General features: G+C 49.7%; 1 protein-coding gene across 1 annotated transcript in view; it reads right to left on the bottom strand.

Moving 5' to 3' along the window:
• LOC119389720 (bone morphogenetic protein 1) overlaps window positions 1–19709 on the bottom strand; it is a 604284-nt gene extending 584575 nt beyond the window's left edge. The window contains exon 1 of the mRNA XM_037657125.2: window positions 18641–19709. Within this exon, the coding sequence (XP_037513053.1) occupies window positions 18641–18887 (247 nt within the window). The 5' untranslated portion in view covers window positions 18888–19709. The remainder of the gene's footprint in view (window positions 1–18640) is intronic.
• Window positions 19710–23480: the final 3771 nt, after the last annotated feature.

Raw genomic sequence — 23480 nt, 5'->3', positions numbered from 1 at the left:
CCTCGAGCTTCGCGATGACCGGAACTTTATGGCGACGGCAGCGCGGATAGACGCGTTAAAACACAAAGCAGCGGAATAATAATACAAAAAAATAAGAAAAGCCCAAATGGCTTTTTTCTTTTCTTTTTTTAAATTCATCTTTTTAATGGTCTTCCTCCATCTATGCACTGTCTGTCTCATTATGGTTAGCATGCCGCTTATATGCTAGATGTGCCCAGCGATATCTATATATGTTCTATATATATATATATATATATATATATATATATATATATATATATATATATATATATATATATATATATATATATATATATATATATATATATGTTGTCATGCTGAGAAACAAGAGACAACGCCCGTTCGCTGGGCCGGCTGTTCTTATTCTCCTCGTCTTCCTTCTCCTCACCCTAGCCGAGCATGCGCCTATGCCCGAGCGCCGCTGTCTTCATTACAATACATATATATATATATATATATATATATATATTATATATATATATATATATATATATATATATATATATATATATATATATATATATATATAATATGTATTGTAGTTGCGAGAGAAGTTGCGAGAAGAGAGGAAAACGGGGTGCAGGTTTGCAGTTCGCCATTTCATTCATAGGTTTGTGTAACGCGAACACACTCACTGCTGAGAAGCACGAGATCCATTCATATATCCGACGGCGGATACTTTTTATCATGCCGCTTCGTTTTCATAAAGACGCACTCGCCAAAGTGCGTTGCTGTAGATAAAAAAAGAGGCACAAAACGTATAGAGTTTAAAGAAAGGCGATCGTCTTTCTCGGCCAGCGAAATCGGCCAGCGAAACCACCTTTTTCATTTCTTCGGAGCAGAACAGCCTGCTTGGTGGCCACAGTGCAGTCGCTCTGGCTACAGAAAGACTTTACTGACCTAGCATCCACAAGTTCCTGTATTCTCGTTGCTATATGCATGCTACTTGATTTTTTATTCCAAATCTGTAGGAGAGTGAGACGCCTCTTGAGACGCCTTTCTGTAATATGCTTAAGAAAAAAAATGTTTTTGTAACGTTTGACAGACCACTCGAAGCTTTGCTTACAATTAAAGGGACACTAAAGAGCAAAACGATTTTTCTCGCATTAGTAAAGTAGTCTTTCACGATAACAAAAACACCACGCTTTCTGCGCGAAGCCGCTTAATAAGCGAGAAAACGATCAAAAAGAAAATACAGATGGTGACGCCGCCTTAGAATTCCCGCACCATTTGACGTGACGTCACATATTTTTGACGGCGCCTGCTTGGGCCTACGTAGTTCCTAATCGGTTAAATTGAAGTACATTGTCCTCTGAGGGGGCCAAAGACTTGACATTACGAGTTTGTGGAAGTTTCGTCGAGCCAGTGGCGCCAAGGTACGTTAAATGCTCTTTGAAGTCTTTTACGTCATGAATTACAAAGTTGGGCGCGAAATTTAAAAATGAAACTTTGAACTCGTTTTTCTCCTCTAATAATAAACCTATGGTGGTGAAATAAACTACACAAGAGTCCTCCGAGCACACTTTGTCAATCTAAACCAATTCATTGTTTCTCTTTAGTGTCCATTTAAAGGTTGACTGGTTGCTGTTAATCGATTGTAATAACGAAAAGAGATGAAAGCTACAGCTGCAAATATTCGGCACCGAATTGGTTGTAAATTCCCTCTTGCCGCGTGCGTAAAATCATACACGCAAGTATAATATGTCCTCCTGCAGTATGGGCGTTAATAACAAAGACTACGGCAGAACAACTTAGTAACGCCATGTTATAGAAAGGGCACTCGCGTTCAAGTGTAGTCGCGGCGAGGGTTCGGAGGAGGAAGAAGGAGCTTTCTTATTGGTTAGAAAGCAAAAACTAAAGAAGATGTACGAAGGCTTTTTTGAAGGTGCACGACTAAGCTTTTTCTTCACTCCTTTTGTAACGATCAGCGTTACACACACACACACACACACACACACACACACACACACACACACACACACACACACACACACACACACACACACACACACACACACACACACACACACACACACACACACACACACACACACACACACACGCACGCACGCACACGCACACACACACACACACACACACACACACACACACACACACACGCACACACACAGAATATCGCAGTGTGGCACAGTGTTTCTGTACCGCGCTGAAATTATACCAACACTCCTTAATTAAGCATCTGCCCCCCCTCCCCCTCTCCTGCAACGATTAGCTGCCGATAATGTATTTCGCGGAAGCAGCTATAGTTAACGAAGGTGGAGAAATTTATAACCGGCAGAATCGTCAGCACGCACGCTTTATGTGTACCCTAGCGTGCTTGCACCCGGGAACAAAAGGCACCTGGAAAGCAGCCAGAGAGCGCGGGAAGTGACGTCATGTGCGCCCAAACACACTGCGCGCAACCGTGGGACAACTTGACGCTCTCGCAGCAGCAGCTGCGGTTATCTGACTCGTCTGTTTATTCTCTGGACGGACTTTACACCGACGCCGTGTGCAATGGCATCGCATGGACGGCACCTGGCAACTGGCTCGTACCATAACCAAAAACGCCTGCCATCGCGTAGACTTTCGGCTTTCTTTTTTTTTTCTTTCGCACGTCAGGGGGCTGCATTGCACTGGCGTGCGCCGTAATAACAGAGGCTGAACGAGACGACCCATCCCTGTCTGGCGTCACCACCGAGCGTTCCTTTGATGCTCATCCCTCGCTATACGCAACGCAGCATGCCGCTGACGTCACGGGGCTATAGTCACCAACGACAATGGACCGCCGAAGTGGTGTCGGCCCGATTTACGACCCTGTCGCCGCTGTCAGCTGCGATGCAGGATTCCCAGGGCGAAACGATCGATGAAAATCAAGGCGGGCACTACACTAGCATATACAATTGTTCTGGGAAAAGTATAACGCAATTATAAATTTTTCGTTAAATTATTTCACGAAAATGAGGCGTTTCGCGTTCCGAGACTGCGTGGTTATTAGGCACACGATGGCAAGCACTTCACTGCACTTACTTAGCGTGTATCTAGATCAATAAGATATAAGTATACTCAGAGTGTTTTAAGTTTTCCAGTTTTATCGGACTGAGGTCCAACGCAGCCGGGAAGCAAACTCGCGGCTTTATGCTCAGCGGCGCAATGCCGGCCCACTAAGCGCCGCGGTATGTGGCATAATGCCCGGATGAATGAATGAATGAATGAATGAATGAATGAATGAATGAATGAATGAATGAATGAATGAATGCCCGCTCATTCACCACGGTGCGGAAATCAATGAATAGAAGTACACACTTATTCCGTGTGCCACTCGCATCCAGCGTTTGCCTTGCTCGGGCGACTAATTTCCTCCCATCCATTTCCCCCGCAGTACGGCAAAATTAAAAGTACACTACGTTGGGGGGCGGGGGGGGGCAGCGCAGACAACAACGCCTGCTCACAGTACACGCGGCTCATGTTCAGGGAAACTAAGGGGCGAAATGCGCAGCTAGCTTAACGCGACGGGTACGCGAAGAAAGCAGTCAGCCGTCTTCTCGTTTTGCGGTCGCCAGCGCTCTGCGTTTCCTTGTAGCGGCATCGGACCTGCACACAGAGCGGAACTTGGCGAAGTCACCGACGGCGACGACGCGTCAACGTTGTCGGCGCAAGCACACGGCGACGGCTCGCCATTGTTGTGTCTGTCAGCGCTGGAAGTCACGCTGGCTGCTCGACGCAACCAAAGCGGCGATGCAAAAGAGCGGCACAAGAGTCGCCGGATGGCAGTGGAAGCAGCAGTAACAGCAGCAGATACAGGCGGAGGGGGAGACCTTAAAGAGACAAAGAGGAGCGCGCCTGGCATCGAGAAGAGGCGACGTCACTGTTCCGTCTCTGAAAGCCACAGCGCACGACGGAGGGCCCCGCGCTCAAACTTTTATAGCGGCCCCGAACGGCTGGGTGACCCACGTGATGTTTCTCGCGCGCGCGAGCGGCGGCAGGCCGGGTGGGCGTTCGCCGCAGTTCAGGTCCCCCAAGCGAAGCTCTTTCTTTTTCATCAAGTTGATGCGTTATTGTGCGTCACACAGCATCCCTATTTGGATGCCATCTTTTCTTTTCTTGCCCAATCCGAGGCCGTCCTTCCTTCCTTTCTTCGATGTTTCAGAAACCGCGCGCTCTTTGCGTGTGCTTCGCCGCATTACAGCAGTGTCCGACAGCGAAGGCTACTGCATAGGAGAGTGTCAACGAATCGTTTCTTCTGTTTTTCTAAAGTATCTCTGTTGTCCGCATCTTGATCGTGTGCGATGCGTATTAGAACGCGGAGAAGGTGAATTCAAGACGCTACAAAAGTCAGCCAGCTTTCCTTAGGGCGCACCAGCCATATACAACATCCTTCGATTCACCGGCCCAGTTTGGCCAGTCCCTATCGCAGCTCTAACATCACTCGACGTTGTTCGCGGCAGGTAACGCCTAAAGTTTCGTTTGCTTCCGCGTTTGCGTCAGAGCTGTATTCGGAAAGACACCTTCGTGCATAATTCGTCACACCCGGGCGTCACCACGCGAGCGAGAGGCCCTCTCTCTGAGAGGCCCATCAATCGACGTTCGCGGTGCGGGCATCGTTCGTCACTGAGAGTCACACTCAACAACGTGGCGCCGTGTGATGCAATAACGTAATGGTTCCTCGGCTGCAGCTGTGAACGATCAACGAACGCTCGCGTTCTGACTGAAGGAAATTCGTGCAGGCGCGCGAGAAAGAACGCACGTTCTCAAGGGAAGCTTGCCCGCAGTGAAGTCGACACACACACACACACACACACACACACACACACACACAACACACACACACACACACACACACACACACACACACACACACACACACGCACACACACCACACACACACACACACACAAAGGGATATTAATGCTCACATGTATTAGTGCGAATTAACCGTAGACGCGCACAAAGTCTTCGCCAAAAGTTACGAAGCGATGGACAGGTACTTGAGGAGTGACTGCGAAACATTTGTCCAAATACTTCCGTTCTTATGGCGTTCTTATGTACGTCGGTACATATAGAGGCGACGTTCCGTCCAGCAGCAAGTGTAATTGTTCCATTTCGGGAAGTTTGACGATACAGAGACACCATAGCGTACAGAAGGACGATTTAGCTTTGATCACATCATGAACCTGGCCATTAAACCCTGCACAGGAGCGTTGGCATTTGCAGCCCAATCGGTAATGCGGCAGCCCGCAATCGATCGCGCCTCCTTTTAACTCAGCGGCCGAGGAACGCCCACCGTTCCTTAACCTGCTTAAAGGGACACTAAAGAGAAACAATGAATCGGTTTAGATTGATTAATTGTACTTTGAGAACTATAATGTCGTTAATTTCACCATCATAGGTGTATTAATACAGGAGAAAATGAAGTTCAAAGATTCATTTTTAAATTTCGCGCCAAAATCTCCACGCGTGACGCGTCACGGATTTCAAAGTGTACTTATCGTATTTTGGCGCCATTGGCTCAACAAAATTTTCTCAAACTTGGTATCTTAACTCTATGGCCCTTTCATATGAACAGTGTACTTTACTTTTTACCGTTAAGGAACAACGTGGGCCCTAGTAGGCGCCGTCAAAATATGTGCCGTCCCTACGAGTGGTGCAGAAACTTCAAGGTGGCGTCGCCACCCACATTTTCTTTTTTCGCGATTTCTCGCTTACTAAGCGTCTTCTCGCAGCAAGCGTGGTGTTTTTGGTATCGTGAAAGAGTAGCTTACGAATGCGAGAAAAATCGTTTTGCTCTTTAGTGTCCCTTTAACAGCTGCGGCAGGTAACAGTACGAGCAACATGCGCGCTCACTGGTGAACACAGGGACGATCGATTTTACAGGCTCGCTCTATACTCGGCGTAAGCCCGACGTTGTGCGTTCATTACTATCGGTAGTGCCCTTTTCATGCATACGAGACGGTTCGAGATATTCACTCTCGTACTGATAAGCGATCTCGCAGCACTTGTGTCATCGTGAGCACCGAAATTAATGGCTGTCCTCGCTATCTTAGCAACACTCATGTAAATATCGTCGACAACCATGAGAACCCTCACATGCCCTCGCAACAAGGCAAACCGCACTCGCTGTCCTTCCGACGGACCACCTTTGCGTAGCTTCGACGGACACACGTGGCATTGGCACGCGCCTAAGCAGGCGTGGGCGCAGACAACTTGCGACGGAGACGTGCTCAAATTAGAACTCGAGAGCTGCCGGCACTCGCAGAGCACACAATAGCTCCGAGTACTTTGTCAGCACCGACGGGGACCACGGATAGGCAAACCCAGCGAGATTGTGCGGGAAGACCGATTCGCACTTGGAGTGAGTGCGAAGGTTATAGTCAAAGAAGCGCGAGCAAAAAGGAACACACACACACACACACACACACACACACACACACACACACACACACACACACACACACACACACACACACACACACACACACACACACACACACACACACCCCTGAAAGTACAGGTAGCGAGAGTGGGTGAAATACAGAGGTTTACTCGGCGACCTCTCTTCCGGCACCTGCCTCCATATTTCGTTATTGCGGGCTCTCAATTTACTTGAAGAATTTTTCAAAGCTGGAGAGAGAGAGAGAGAGAGCACATCCTTTTGAGAACAAAGTACCCCTCTTGAAGCCGGGAAACGAAGTTTCGCAGCGTGCGTCGGTTTTTTCTTTTTCACTTCGCTTCTCCCGCTCTCTTTAACTTTGTTTCAACGCTCAGACGGCTCCACAGTGTACGGAAACTGCTTTTCCTACACATCCTACCCACTCTCGCCCACTTACTTCGATTTCCTTTCGCGCCCGAGGCCCCGACACGAAATTTCGTCGCGCACGTTGTTTACTTTCCTCCAGCGCGGCGATTACCCCTTTCGGCGGTGCGATTATGTGGAGCGCCCAGAACGAAGTCCTCCCCTCATTTTCCTCTTCCTCCCACATCGGCCTCCCTTACACCTACGGAGCACAGAAGATGAAGGGGGCGATCCGAAGACCAACGAAAGCGACGCCGCAGGAACAAAGAAAGAAAGAATCGTCCCGCGGGTGGTGGGCGGCCCGTCAAGAGCCTTTTCCCGCCAATTTCGCACCTTGCCGGCGCGCCAGCGAACGCAAACTGACAACTGTCTCTCACGTTCTTCGCGTGGAGCTCAGCGTCCGCCCTCTCTCTCAACCTCTGCGCGCGCATCTCCCCTTTCCCTACCGTGGATCCTAGCCTCTTCGCTTCCTCTGCCCCCTGCTATTCCCTGACCCATCCCACTCCGAGCTCGCACCGCGTATTCCGAAACCAAACGCTACGCCGTTACGTATCCGAGTATGTTCTTCATTTGTTTCCTGTATTTGACTTCCGTTTTTTGGTTCCCTTTCCAAGCGCACGCTCCAGTGTCACGTTTCAGTCAGGTATGGTGCATCCCCCGTTCGTGGCCCCTTCCGAGTCCCCTCCCCCCTCCTCGCGTTTCATTTTCCACCTATAATCCACCTTGCTTTGTTCGCGCCTCCATTTGGCGATCTCGTTAGTTGTATTTTTTGCCGTCTCTTCGTATTCATTTTCTTTATTTATTGTTATTTTTTGTACCAGTTTTGAGAAACACTTCCACTGACGCTTCTGCTGTCAGCTGGGCTGGGTGAGCGAAGTGCGCTAGGGGGGGGGGGGGGGGCTGGGCGCAAACTCTGCCCACACTTTTGCTCAGTCCTGCCTGTCCAGTCATTATTTAAAACGCAGGGTTTGGCCATGCTGGTTTTTGACGATAATGGCGGCCCAAGGTACCTGATTTTGCATTCCAAGAACTGTTTAATTCTCGCCTTTTTGAGAAGCACCTCATCGCTCGCTTCATTTTTTCATCATTTGGGAAGCATGCTGTCTTTTGGACTCGCCAAATGGGGGGGGACGCTGCGATATGGACAACCCTGCGCACGCCTATGACCGTCATTACCATCGCATCGTACAACTTCACGAAATCGAGATCTTAGCAGTAAAGTAAGAAAAACTGACGCGCGAAACTTTAGAAGCTCGGGTATTGACGGATATGGGCAGTTATGCATCAGTGCACCATTGCTACAACTACTCATAGAAAAAAAAAGTAGTAACCTATGCAACAACGATCCATCAGTGTTTGAAAAAAATAACTAGAAAAAACAAAGGGGGACGGATAATTATCGAGGAATGCATTGGCTCTGTAATGCTATAAAATGTGCGAAAACTGACAATAAGCATCCAACTGGTAGTCCAGCGGCCGGTCGCGTTTTTCTTATTTTCTTTGTGCTCGTCTGTGCGTTGCCGAAGAAATCCTTCTTATGGGGTCTGTGTAGGGAGCGCAGACAGGCAGTCTATATCGTGATCGTGGGGCCTAAATCAGCGGCGGCTATGTCAGCGCTTCTATGATCACACCACACGGGCGGCTCAAAAGCTACAGACTTCGCAAAAAGGATAAAAAGGATAACAGAGAGGGGAAAAAAAAGGAATGTAAGAAAGCAAGCACGCAAACAAACACACCTGAGACGGCAAACTTGAACTCGCCCGCAAGTCCGAGTCAACAGAATTGAGTGGAAGAAGACGGAACGAGTTGAGGAGCTCCGTAGTTTTCTTCGAACATGGACACACTGCTCGCGCATTTTACAGAAAAACAAAATAAGAACGCCCTATGGACGACTGGCCATACAGGAGCAATCGGTTCTCCAAATGTCTATGTGCTCTCGCTGCAGTTTTGCGCTTACTGCTGTACGCGATTCAATCTCCCGTGTGCGGTTCCTTGCTCTTTCCTATCAGAGGCTTGAATTGAGGCCTCACCGCGGTAACCAGCCGTGGTAGCGTAGCAGGTGAGTTGTCGCGCTGGTCAGCTCGAGGACGCGGGTTCGATTTCCTGCCACGGCGGCCGCATTTCGATGGGGGCGAAATGCGAGAACACCCGTGTACCTAAATTTAAGTTCCACGCTAAAGAACCTTAGGTGCTAAAAATTAAGCCCCCTCCCTTACGGTGTGCCTCATAACCATGTCGTGGTTTTGGCCCGTAAAACGCCATAATCACATTTACAGATGCGCGCGTTTCTACGACACGCAACTACATATAACGCGCATACAATACACATATTCTCAAAAGGTGGCGGAAAGCGGTTGTCATGACCCTGGCTTCCCTATCCGCCGGTATACATAACGAACACGCATAGATTACGGCGTGTTTGTCATCAGCCATATTTAGGTATCGCCTTCAGATATATGCTATATATATATAGGAGCACGCAGATATTGCAGCGGCGAACGTATGCGTTTGAGGTATCCGTGTTTACTGGCGCTACTCAGACAGGATTGATAACCGATTGATCGGGTTTGACAAAAATCACGAAAAAAAAGAAAAAAAAGTCGTTCTTGTAGAAAATGCGAGAGAAATGCATTTACATTATACGACAGAGTCACGCGTCGAGCTACGGATGTATACACGACAAGAGCGATCGAAGGCGCCGCCAGTGGTGGTGCAGGCCTCGCACCTCGATGGCGTATGGACGAGATGACACCGGTGTCAAGCCGTCTAGCGTAGTGAAAACGAGCCAAGCGTCTCAACGCGCTCGCTTGAAACTTCCAGAGCTGCTAAAAACGCGCCAAGCGCTTGCGCGTACGCGGGATATTCTTAAAAGTCGGCTGGTGGTAAGCACATCGGGCTTTCGCCCAGGAGGACTCGAGTTCAATCCCACCAGGGGTACATTTGATTGATTTGTTCCGTTATTTACTTACAGGCTCCGCGCCACTCACCGCTGTCTATACCCTCTTTCTCCGCCATTTCTATCCAGCCCCCATTCGCGGAGTCGGCCTCTAATGAGGGAGGTGCTGGGTTCGATTCCTTGTGCCGCCGGGAATCCATCGGTTTTTCTAATGGAGAGGGAGAGCTACCCCAACCTGGCGCTCGATGTTGCAGGTACTCATTTCCCGAGAAGGTGGCCTCTCCTTTCCTCTGCCTTCTCTCACTCCCCTTTCCCCTCCCTCCAACGACACTGAACCGTGCGCTCCTTATGGGTTGCAGAAGTGAGCGTCCCTATTACACGCAAACCACTGCTACTACAAACTGCCGGTTTCCGATCGACTTCGTGGACCGATTTTTTTGCCGAGCTGACAGTCCTATTGCTAACGCAAAGAAGAAAAAAGAAAAAAAAAGAACACAGAGGCATTGGGAGACAGTATCGTACAGCGCAGGGTTCCAGGTTTCATTTCCCCCGGGATCGCGGTGCCCGGCACACATGTAGCTTTTAAACGTGCACGCCCTGGACAAAACTCGCACCCGCCACGGTGGTCTAGTGGATATATGGTGCTCGACTGCTGACCCGAAGGCCGCGGGATCGAATCCTGGCCGTGGCGGCCGCATTTCAATGGAAGCGAAATGCTTGAGGCCCATGTACTTATATTTGAGAGCACGTTAAAGGACACCAGATGGCCCAAATTTCCGGAGCCCTCTACGGCGTCTTTCATATTGTATCGTGGTTGCGGGACGTAAAACCCCGACAATTAATATTATGGACCGATCACGCTATAGGCTCTGTGCAGACGTAACTCCGCTGCCCGAGCGAAGGCGTCCCTAGCGGCAAGAAGCGCAGATTTGGCGGGATGCTCTCACGCACTCGCAATGGGGTGAAATCGAGGAACTGTGCCTTTTACGATGACTACACTTTTCATGCTTTTCGCGCTTGGCCAGTGACCAGAGCGACGGTCCGTCCGCGTTATCAACGCGATCAGTCAGCCGCTAGTGGTGGAGATAAGAATAATATAGCATAAAACGTCGCTCCGCGATTGCACCCCTGCTCGCTCAACGCTTCCGCTGTGACGGCGCGAGGCATTTTCGCGGGCAGTTCGTTTTGGGTCGGTTGCGCTGTTCGTAGGATTGCCGAACTCCAGAATAATTGCTGCGTTGTTTTGTGCGATCACACATACTGGAATTCTCCGGGCACGCGTTTTTACCGGTTTCCATTTAGAGAATATGAACGGAATCGGCGTGAACGGTGGATCACACTCGTTCGACGACAAAAGTGAGTTTTGTGAATAGATGGGGTATTTTATTTTCTGGGAGGTGCATTTGCCCGTGATTGTTGATCTGCCGAGCAACACCTCTTCCACGACGCCGTGAACGCGCCCCGCTTCAAGGAGGTCCCTGGCCTTCTTCAGGTTAGCTCCTCGGAAGAAACTATCTATATCACATTGCTCTCTGAATCCAAACGTAAAATTGGCCGTGTATCTGCGTGCTTCGCTGCAAATGTCGTCTAAAGACGATAGAAGAGGCGCTGCGTGAGATATGGATGCCATCTGGCAATACGTCGGGAAACATGAGTGCTGTGTTGCGGGCTGGTAGTCCCGGCGCAGCGGCAGGCGAAGACCGGCGGTGACCAACGCGACCGGTGGGGACGCCGGCCAGCCCAAACAGGCTGTTTGGCGCGATGCGCCGAAGGAGAAGAAACGTCCGCACTCAACGAGTACTCTCCACAAACTCACTTACACGTCGCCTGGGTAAAACAGGAATGCCAGAGCGGCGCCCCCTGTCATTCGTACAATGCAATACTGAACCGAAACCGAAACACAACATGAGCTTGTGCAGAGGGCACGGAGGAAGACAAGTTTCAGCGCAGTCGCATTTTCAGCGCACCTTAAGAAACTAGGGTTGTAACATAGTAGGGCGAGTAGGGCCAGAAGGACCGTCACGACGAAAACCTGCCTCCTAAGTCGTATTCGCCTGGAACGTTGGTGTGGCTTCGCGTTCCCTCCTCCGCTCCTGGCCTTTCCACAAAGCTACTGCCTAAGTACGAAGGCCCCTACCACGTCCTACGTCAAGCATCCCCAATTAACTATATGATTGAGCCTGTTCAATCATCTATGGACCGCCGTCGTCGCGGCCGCGAGACTGTTCACGTCGATCGACTGAAGCCGCATTATGACCCACCAGTTGTACCTGTTCCTTAGGTCGCCAGGATGGCTCCTTTTCCACGGGGGAGTGATTTGTAACATGGTAGGGCGCAGACAAGAACGCCTGCGAAAGAAGACGAAGACGGTTGTTGTTGGCGCTCGCGCTCGCTCGGCTTGGACCGCTGATCGCTTCAGCATTACTGTCTCAACGTTAAACGCATACCATCAAGATCTTTAAAATTGCGTATCTATTTATTTTCTATTAAACGAACACACCACCTAATAGTTACCTAATGATGTTACGCCTCAGATATGCGTAATATTTACTTTTTGATCGACAACGTTCACTAGTATGAACAGCCATACCAGTTCAAGTTGGGTGGGCGGTAAGCAAGTGGTTCAACTTTGGCCGGGTGGCTGAATCGAGGGACGTGCCGACAAACAGAAAGACAGACAGACAGACAGACCAAAATTTAGGCGTTTAGGTTCCCCAAGAAAGACTATCGTCTTTAATAATAATTGGCACGCTTTGCAGTGCCATGGCAGCAAAACATGATCCGCGACGACGAACTCGGCTGCACTGGTTAAGTCGGCGCAGCGAATGCAGTGCCATGGCAGTTCGATGGAAAGCGTTTTTTCATGCAGCGGCCGTGACAGTGCAATTGCTGGTATCGCCAGTTGCAACCTGCCGCTGAGTTCGCTGCCGCGTTAGCCCGAAGGTGATAAGCTGTGATTGTTTAGTGAGCGAGACGGCCCGCGTTACACGTGCGCAGTTTCGCTCAACGGGCTCGTCACCTCCGCTGTCTTCCCCCCGCTCATGCATTTTATGTTGCCGTGTTCGCCTGAGGACACACGAGGTCTGGCGAAAAGAAGTACACGCGCCAACGCTACGTTCTCTGACAGCTGCTAACAATTTGACGTTTTTCGGAAGCAAACGGGAAAGAAAACACCTCAAGCGAAGCACCAAAACACGGCGCAGTGGCTTGCCGCCGCCTGCATCGTCTGCTCCCTTATCCCGCCAAATCTGCTGCCGTGGCCGCTTTGGCGCTGGAGGCAGCGCACGACTGTGGCGGCTCCTAACGTATGCACGGTGCCCATAGGAGTAGCGGTTTTCCCAGTCTCGCCGGCATCAGGAAAGACGAAATCGCTCCCGATCCTCAAAACGCAACATTTCATCACCCCGCGAATGACAGAACTATATTGAGGCATCGTATCTTAGTTCTTAAAAAAAGTAGCATCCCCCTCTTTCACTCATTTCTTATCGCCACCGAGTCGTCTCGTGGCCGACAACACTGATAGCAGCGACGCGATGCCGTGTCAGTACATGAATAAGGTCAATAAGAATTTAAAAAAAGTAAGAAGGCTTCCTGACGAAAGACAGTCACTCCCTTTATTTAGTATGTGAGTGCGTTAAAACGCGAGTTCGTAGAAGCGCGACTATACGCATTGCCGCCACTTTGACAAACGGGTGACGGTTGATTTGGTCAAGCATGACAAAAAATTAGGGGTGTGCGAATAATGAAATTTAATCTCGAATCGAATTCCAATCGAATAGCGCCGAATAGTGGCCAAAATATCGAATCGAATATCGAATAGCATAGTTACACGAAATACGTACCGCCAGTTACGGCAAGACAAAGGAAAAATCAGGGACGCTACGGCGTGCTGAGAGCTTCATTACGCAATTGTTCAGGAGTGGCTTTTGTTTCAGCTTTTATGGGCGCGCAGGCATGTTGATAGAAGAGCCGCCATTCCAGTCAGCAGCGGTACTGCTCACCTCTTAACAGTGGGGGGCACGGTAGCTAGTTTTCTTTCCCCATGGTCGAGCAATAAGGCTCATCTGACAACGGCAATGTTGTGCTTCATCGCCATGGGGGCTCCGGGCCCAAAAGTCTTCTGGCGCCCGTTCACCGCAGCGTTTTAACTGCGCGCCGGAACGATGGGAGTTTCTGAACTAGTGGTGTGGTGCGGCAGTGGCGACTGCCCAACGTGAACAAATTTTTACATGCTAAGCCAATCACCGAAAGTTTCGCAGGCAAAAGTCAGGTCGTTTTACGGCGCTTGCGGCATATGCGACCGAACTACGCAAGAAGTCTGTGCCTTCGTTTCGGGAGCGATGTTGTGAAGGGCTTGACAGTTCTCCCATATGTGTTTTTTGTACGTGCGGAATTGACATAATCTCCTTTAAGATTAACATGCGCTCGCTTTTGAACCAGGATGTCAGTGAAAGTTGAACGAACGGCGACGTTAGCGTTAGTTGTAGCCACCCTACCCTAACCAAGTTGCACCATTGGCCTTTGTCGCGTTTTAGATATTCGTCCTGTCGAATTATTCGAAACTTCGAATACTAGCTATTCGAAAGTCGAATTGAATTTATTCGATTAGGAACTATTCGATTCGAATTCGAAACTGGAATATTCGCGCACCCCTACAAAAAATGAAAGAAAGACAGCGAGAGGGCTTCACTACACGAGAGGAAATCAAATCGTTGGACACATATAACGACGTTCTGAAAAACAAAAAAAAATTCAATGGCAAGAAAACAAAGCTGTTCGTTGGGAACCACAATAAAAGTCACCACACACACCACAGTATCACGATCCTTTCTCTTACCTTGTAAAAACAGAACCGCAATCTTGCTGGACGTATACGAACAATCGAGAAACAGCGCGAAAAACAAAGCGGTATCGTTAATCGTTAAGCTCGCTTTCGTCTAAAGCCCGGTAATCCAATCGCGCTGTAAAGCGGACTTCACCGTCGACGTATACACACACGTCGCGGCCGGCAAGACGCGCGGGATTTCCTCGCGCCAGCAGCGTCTCGATGATCTCGGGTCTCCCAGCATGTGTGTAGATGAAACAACGTTGCCAACGGAAACAAGCGTTCTCCTCACTTACGACGCTGTCGTACTACGGGACAGGCGAACATCCTGTCTATCTTTTCCCTCCGCTCTCTTATCGCCGCTCTTCGCGTCATCCCGATACGAAGCGGCGAGACAGCGGCGCGAGAGCGTCGTCGTGCGTGCTGACAGGAGAGAAAGCCCTCCCCCTTCCCCCTTCTTCCCCCAGCAGGCCTTGGCCGAAAACATGTCCGCGCCGGGCCGGCACAACGAGGATTTCTCGTCACCATCCGGCGCCGCTAAGGCCGATCGAGGGATTAGGTCGCGCGCGCGCGCGCGCTATCCGGAAGAAGCTGCTGCTGTAGTTACGTGGAGCGCCGCTGAGGAGATGAGGGATCGAGCGAACGAAAGCAGCAGACAACGAGAAAGTTAGCGAAGTGGCGAGGGAAACGCCGACATTGGTGCAACACACACACACACACACACACACACACACACACGCACACACGCACGCACGCACGCACACACACACACACAAACATCGCTATTTAGCGACCCATGTTGTAAGAGAAAAGGTTGTAACGTGTACAGCCCATGGATTATATACGTTACATTGGCAGCACAAAGCGAACCCGCTAGTTGCCAGCGCAAAGCCATAAACCGGTGCACTGGCTTATGGCTGTGCGCTGGAAGTGTAGCGGGTGCGACTCCCAGCCGCGGCGGCCCCATTTAGCTGCGGATGAAAAAAAAGTTGGTGTATCTTGATTCAAAAGCACGTTACGCAACCACAAGTGATAAAAATTATCTCGGCGTCCCCACCTCATAATCACACCACGTGTTTGGCACCGCAAACCACCAGAACCCAATGAACCCTCGTTTCAGCGAAGCAGGCGAGAACCAACAGCAACCACGAGGTTAACAAACGCTGGTGAATACAGAATGAGATGGTATCCACGGGCGGCATACGTCTCCTTCGTTTCCAAGCCAGTATAGTGCACGGCTGCATAATAACACATTGTGTCTGCTGCTTGTGTTTCGGCACGCGATAGAGTGGAAGCAGTTCCCGTCGGACACGCGCTGCAAGCGCGCGTCTAAGTGCTGGTTACAGGACCGCGAATTAAATGGGCGTGGGTGGGAGTGAGTTCGGAGCGGAACGCCAGCTCTGGAGGCACAGAGCCGCCTTCTACCCCGAGCTGCCACGGGACCGAACAGGACCCTCCGGAATGTTTCAAGGTCACTATTGGGCAGGTGCCCTCGGCGCGAAAAGGTGAAAAAAAAAAAAAATCCAGACTATGCGAGCTATATGAACGGAGCAGTGTTGCCATGGGAAACTTGTTTCAACTTGACGCCAGTGCTTAATGGATTTTGGTGGCTGCGCATGTTCCGCTGCGTCCAACAACGTTATTTTCTCACCTTAGGTTAACAGCCATAGAAGACCATAGAAGATAAAGATAGTAATAAATAATAATTTCTAGGGTGTTACAAGCCAAAACCACGACACGATTATGAGGCACGCCGTAGTGGAGGGCTCCGGAAATATGACATGCCTGGAGTTCTCTAACGTGCACCTCTAAGTACATGGGCCTCTAGCATTTTCGCCTCCATCAAAAATGCGACAGCCGCGGCCGGGACCTAACCCGCGCCGTTCGGATCAGCAGCCGAACGCACCGCAACTACTGTACCGCTACGGGAGAAAGAAGATAAAGAGGCGCAGCTGTAAACCTAGCATTATGTATCATCGACCAACCAAATCAGCCACCATGTTAATTTATTTGGTCGTGACTAATGACATTGTAGTCACTCTTACGGCGCTGACGTTGAAGCTTTTTATTGAAAGTGTGTTTGTGCTCACTATTATATAGTTGCGCTCACCACATTGTTACGGTGAGTTCAAGACCCACTTAAAGCATATTGATAGGTTAGTAGTAGATCTCCTACAATCGCCAGTTTTGCGTTAGGATGACATAACTTATTCTCCTATTTTTACATAATATGCCACCGCACACGAAATCGGCACAGCGGGCCACGGCGCATATATATATATATATATATATATATAGTGTTACGCTGAAGCGACAACGGAGTCAAAGGAAGAGGAGAGCGAAGTGCGTCTCTCTTTCAAGCAACTCGGTGTCGGCGCGGCAACCCTTCGTCCCTTTCATCTATTCATTCGTAAATAAACACACCCCATCGTAATAGTTTTTGGTGGAGGTGCTGGGTAGCACAACAGACTGGTTTGATAAATTTGACACCCACAACGCACTTGTTCCACAGTCCACAGAGATAATACAACGAGGTACAAGCACACCTTTCTTCGCAATGACCGAAGGCACGGGCTCCACAATAGCATCAAATGCTTCGGTGTCGACACCATCAACAGTAACTTGGACGCTGGACAAAGAACGTGCCGGTAAGACGGAATCTTCAAGGACGGCGAGGGTGCGCGAACAGGTAGCAGGTTGGTCGGCAAGAGGAGAGAGGAAGAGCTCGCCAGTAGCGCAGTCAAGAGTGGCACTGCACTGTTGTAGGAAATCTAGTCCAAGAATGACATTATGCGTGGATTTGGCGAGCACTGCGAATTCGGCTTGACACACGTTATCAGAGAAATGAACGTTCGCGGTGCACATCGCGGTGGACACGCACGAACGTTCGCGGTGCATATATCAAGACAGAAATCGGATGATAATGGTACTTTCCGGCTGTACAGCGGGGGGTAACCGGAAAGCAGCCTTGACTAATCATCCCAGTTTCGTATCGCGTACGATATCGTTTGATTCGAATAATGTCATTGTACTGGCTCTTCTCGACCGCTCTTCGGAGTCAGTGGCGCTATCTAGAGCAAGACACTTGTTAAGTTGCAATTTGTGTCGAAGTACGCGCCGATATACTCGATGTCTCTACCACGAAACAGCGCGTCGAGCCTGTTTTTGCGCTGTGATGATCCATGCTCTCGTTCGAACGGCTTTCGATCGTTATGCGTCAAAAAGAAGGATAATGCCTCTCTAATGATGATGCCTCCAAACAGCACTCACGTGAGCGCTTGCTTCCTCTACGCGCTTTTCAGGCAAAAATCGACGCAAAGAAGAAACAGAACGTGAAATACGACTTGCTTTACTAAACGGCTCCAAGAGAACGCCGTATGAAGACGTTCGTAAAGCTTCCTTTCTTGCCAAAGATAATTGTCAAAACAGAACCACTTGCAGGGTAGTGCATAAGGGCGGAGCAATGACGACGATATATATGCTCATTATTAAGAGAGAGAGAGAGAGAGAGAAAACAAAGAACGACCTACAAAGGGAAAGAACGTGAGCCTAAATAGCATACATGCTTCCAATATGCCATAGGTGACACGTGCGTCTAAGATTCTGGCAAAATTTCTATTTCGCTGTAGTACGTCATCAGCATGACTATACCCTCATTATACATTACTTTGCAAGTTTCGCCCGTTCCTTCTTTTCTTCAGGAAGCTGAGCTCTCTCATACACGTAAGCGGGCCGCACCGAATCATTGCGCAGTACACATGGCACATGTAGTGCGCATTGATAACGTAGCGACTGATCTGCATAGTCCAGTACTTAATCGCGACTCTATCAATGCACGCACAAGCTTGTTTGTTTATTTTTTTTAATCGCTTCGTTTTTCCGGCTTTCTTCGTTTGCCTTCCCAGCTGTTCACGCTGTGTGTATTTTCTCCACGCCGACGAGCCAAACAAAGGCATCCTGCACTAAACAGCAAACCGCGTGCATAACAGAGAAGCCCGTTTCCGGGCCCGACAAATGCAGCCTCCCACGCAACTAACGCGTGACGGGGGATGCACCCACGCAAGGCTACGAAGAGAGTTCAAATAAGAAGGAAGCGCGCGCCCACCTGATTTGCAGGGATCAAGGTCTAGGTCGTCCGAGACCCTCATCGGAAACTTGGTCCGCAGCAGCTCGTCCGCCGTGAAATGTCTCGCGTCGACGCGGTTCTCGGCGGCCAATACGCACAGCACAAAGAGCACCGACACCAGCAACCATGTCACAAGACGCGAAGAAACACCGTCTCTGGAGACGCCGTGGTGGAGTCCGGTAGGAGACGCCTCCAAACAGCGCTGGTCATCCGCCGCTCCCGTCATGACGTTGCTTGCCGTTTCCCTTGTGTCACTGAACTGCTGCTCCGTCGACACAGCGACGATTGCCCGCTTGACAGAGAGATGCTCGCACCGTTCAACCACGACCGTCCACAAAGGGAACGCGCAGTGTAGCCTGGCGCCCGCGCTATTCAGTTATCGACGCACACTTTCGGCCAGAGATCAGCAGCCAAACAGTCGGAAGAATATAGCAAAGCACGATGGTGCTGTCGCGCCGCGTATACCCCCGTAACGACCGGTCGCCGATGGCACACCTTTTGATATGACACACCTTTTGGTATCGCTTGACGATAAAGCGGCCGACCAAGGTTCGCCACCCCCGAGAAAACAAAAGTAAAAAAAAAAAAGAATTAAGAAGAAAACGAAGACAAAATACGTATGCCGACGATTCCGGTGTCCTGCCCCCGAAACGTTCAGGCAAGGAAAATTAAGTTGGGGGAAAACTTAAGTAAAATAATGAACGAGAAGCGAGCCTAGGGTCACAGCTCCGGCCGATCTGACGACTCCGTCACGACGATCTCCATGGGCCGGACACCAGCGGCGGACACCCGCAAAACCGTGGTTCCTCGGCACAGCGGCTGTCACAAGCCCGGGCGCACGCTGCCGGCCTCGCGTGCAGTGTTGACGTTGTATGCGCGGTCCGCCAGCGGCGTGCGCGTTGCCCCGGCGAAAAAGAGAGAAGAGCGCGCGCTCCGACTACCGCCGCCGCCGCCACCGCTCACGCGTCTCTGTGTGGCCGCCGGTGCGCTCCGCGCGCTGAAGGAACCCACGGCGGAGGGAAGGGGCTTGCCCCCTCAGCGCTTTTCGCCCACACCGCCTCGTCGCGGACTTGGTGAAACGGAACGGCGCGCCGCCGCTCGCGCCTGCGCGCGCGCGTCGCCTCCTTGCCCTCTACCGCCTCCCATTCCTCGCAGTGAACCCTCTCCCCTCTCTATAAAGTCTCCGCATCCACACTCCTTGCGTGTCGTCCTCCCAAACCTACGATCTGTCTCTTTTTAATTACGACCTGTCGTTTTAAATGTCCGCCTGTTTGTTCTCTCGCGAGGCCGCGTTCTTCGACGAAATGCCCGCGGTGTACCCGCGTTCACCCTTTCTCTCTATACGGTCCTCCTTAGCTGATCTATTTCTATTACATCGTCCTTCGTCATGCTTGTTATGCGACTCGTCGTTGCTACTTCGGCCCCCTCCTGCCCTCTCCTTATTTAGTGGCTCCTCGCGAGCAGACGAGAGATGCCGCTCATCCGCACAAGGCGACGTCTCCTTTGCTCTCTGTTCAGTCCTCTGCACCGCGCACACACCACTGCTCTCTACCCCGCCACGGTCCCATCATCATATGGTCGGCTGCTTGCCGCGGCCCAATCTGACCGCTGCACGCAGACTAAAGTGCAGAGTACACGCGTGTGCCCGTGGCTCAAGCAACGTGGCCCCCTTTCTCTGCCCCGCATCAGAAACGAAAGTCGCCTGCTCCTGATGAATTTGTTTTCTGGAACGGAGAGAATGGAAGCACGGTCTCCTTTACTTTTTTTACTTTTTCTTTACTCCTTCTTCTGCCTCGTGTGCATACACGAACGCATATGTCAGTAATTGTCTCGGCGCGTGGCGACGACTGTTCTTCGTATGCACCAACAAGTGGCAAGCACGCAGAAGGATCAACAGAGAAAAGTGGAGCAAATGGCCACGATCCTGTGAACAAAGGGTTGCTTCTTTTTTTCTTTTTTTTCCTTTTTTCTTTCGTTTGTTGCGCAAAGTTAGTCCGTCATTAGTAGTGGCTGGTTCTATAAAAAATTACGCTGTGAGGTTCAACGTCCCGACGGAGTTCACGGGAAAGACGACGGATAGTGAGGGGCGGGGATCAGGATTATTATAGCGAAGCTGCAGATATGACTCGGATTCCGGGATTGCTTCGCCTGCGTCGAAGGCAGTGCAGCCTACCGTATTTACCTACATATTAGCAGCACTTGTTAGCATTGACTAGTGTTAGTTAATACTGGCTGTCTACTGTTGTGGCCCCAACATTGTCTTTATTCAATCTCAATACAGTGATTGAGTTGTCTAACAAAGTAAAGCAAAAAACAAGCGTGAAATGAAAGGCCCTTTCTTAAAGAAAGATGGCTAAGCGCGAAGCTTTATGCCATGCAAACTGAACCAAAGTCCAAAGCCAACGACCACGCAATGAACCCAAGAAATGCTGAGCGACCCGATGCGGTGCATGTGTGATTTGATTGCTTATTTAGGATTGTATTTTTTGAACGTTCAAGTTCAATGAAGGGACATTTTCTTGTTGTGTAGCCTGAACGGGAACTGTCCACGATATGCGTGGTATCATATGGCGGTCGGCTTGATGTTTGCGTTGTCTATGCAGTATGTGATTAAATACGATATATGCACTTGCGCGTGCTTTCTTATTAACACTCCATATATGACTATTTTTGTCTTTATGTGTTTGTGCACGTTTGTGGTGGGTGTCGACTGTGTTCCCTCTTATGGGCGTTGGGTTAAGATTGGTCCAAGTAGTTTTCTGGCTTCATCAGGAATTTCTGGAATGATTTGCTATATAGTGCTACGTGTTAAAATATTCCTAGCGGGTGTCCTGTTTCCGTCGGTCAAACGAATTATGGAAACAACAACAAAAAAAAAGAAAATAATTTCGTCTAGGAAGTGGGGGGCTTTGTACGTGATCGATACAAACGGTATATAAAGTTATCCACCCTAATTTCCGAGCACTTCGCGATTCGGTGATAATAGTCATTTGCATACTCTCGCCCCTTTTCGCACGAAGCGGCGACAAACAGCCTGCTTAAGCTTATCAGGTTTCATCGCAGTTATATCGTACTTTGGCTATCTCTTATCTCGGCTTCATTAAAAAAAACCTCTATATATACTCCACTGTTACATACGCACATGAAGACTCCGATTCAATCGATCTCTTGTGCGCATTTTCCCCACAGACTACGCGTATCTTGCTTATCAAGACTGCTGGCCGTACAGTACTCCCATCCGCCTTGAATTTCAGCGCTCACTTATATTTCTAGTCTCCCTATCCAGAACCTTCAGTGTAGGGTAGCGAACCGGATATTCGTTACCCTACCTCCAGTTATTTTCGTTTATCTCTCTTTCTCATACATTATCGACGTGTGTCAGTTTCAGTGTGAAAATCTCAGTGTTCTAGATTACAACGAGCTTAGTCGTTGTTTCCGGACTTCTGCTTGTATACTTCTCTTTTGTTTTCGCCAGATAGTAACTTCTTTCCCAATTCCAGTTCACGCGCGTTGATAAGTGACTTGTTCTTTGCGCAGGGTATTGCAGCATTGCAATCGACGAGGCCCCGCTAAGTCTCGACATGCACAAAGCCGCGCATCAGTGCGATTGCAGTGCCGCGTTAAAATCGTTGCACGCCCGTGCAGTGCACTATACCCAGTGTAGTAACTGGTACAATTTTCCTGTGCGACCGTCGAACAAAAGGCTTGAGTTTTCAGGAAGTGCGCCAACAGAAAAATACAGGCTTGCAAAGACTCTGTAGCAAACACGTGAGAGTGTAGGAGAATAATACAAAAAAAGAGACTATCATTACTTGCCGTGGAGGGATATTATACGTACACAGTTCATCGTGTTCAACAGACAGTGACTCTTCACTCGGAAAACCTTTGCGTGCTTCGTGCTTCAAATTTTTACTAACGTGGCATCGCCGTACTTAAACATATATCGTCCAGCAATCTCAGTATAGCGGGCGCTGGTGTGTAATTCCAAGACGAAACTGCGCAGATCAAGTCTTTGTTTTTACTCGCTTTCCAAAGAAATCACTGCACGTTTACTCAATTCTAGTAGTATATACAGTGAAACCTCGGTGATACGATCACAGCTCATACGAATTTTGGGGTGATAGGAATTTTTCGTTGGTCCCGGCCAAGGCCCATTATCCTGCAATGTAATGGAGTACGGTTGTTGCGAACCGATTTTCATCCAGCGACGTTTGATACGAACGTACGCTACCGCCCAGGTACGAAGAGGTGCTGTCCAGGGTGTCGCGGAAGACGTGGCAAGCACGTGCGAGTGCGGGAACGCAAGCGTAGGCATGCGCGCCGCACCGCCAAATCGTCAGAAACATGGTGTAAGAAAAACACTTTTCTTATGGTCAGAATAAACCTTCAGACACACGTCACGGCCTCCGAGATTGTGTGCGCGAATCCTTGAGGCTCTTATGTGCCTCCGTGTGCCTTCGCGTTTAGATTACAGAGGACATTAGAGCCATACTTTTTTTTTCTCTAACGCGTCGACGTGGGCTGCGGCCCTGAAAAACAATAATTCAAAATGTTCGCCAGCTTTCGTTTGTCTCATGCTAAGTTTCCATGCTTTCTGGTGATACGAATTTCGGATGATACGAATATTTTTGGTGGTCCCGCGAGATTCGTATCACCGAGGTTTCACTGTATACGGTATCTCCATGCGCTACACAATACGGTTTTCTAATAAAGCAGTTCACAGACACCTCACTTAAGTCGACATTCGTGAATGGCATGCGAGGAATATTAATGGGAACTAACAGACAATAATGCCAAGGAAAGTATAGGGGGTGTTATT

This window comes from Rhipicephalus sanguineus, chromosome 1, assembly GCF_013339695.2.
Source record: "Rhipicephalus sanguineus isolate Rsan-2018 chromosome 1, BIME_Rsan_1.4, whole genome shotgun sequence".
NCBI classification, from domain to species: Eukaryota; Metazoa; Arthropoda; class Arachnida; order Ixodida; family Ixodidae; genus Rhipicephalus; species Rhipicephalus sanguineus.
This window is presented reverse-complemented; position numbering and strand designations above follow the sequence as displayed.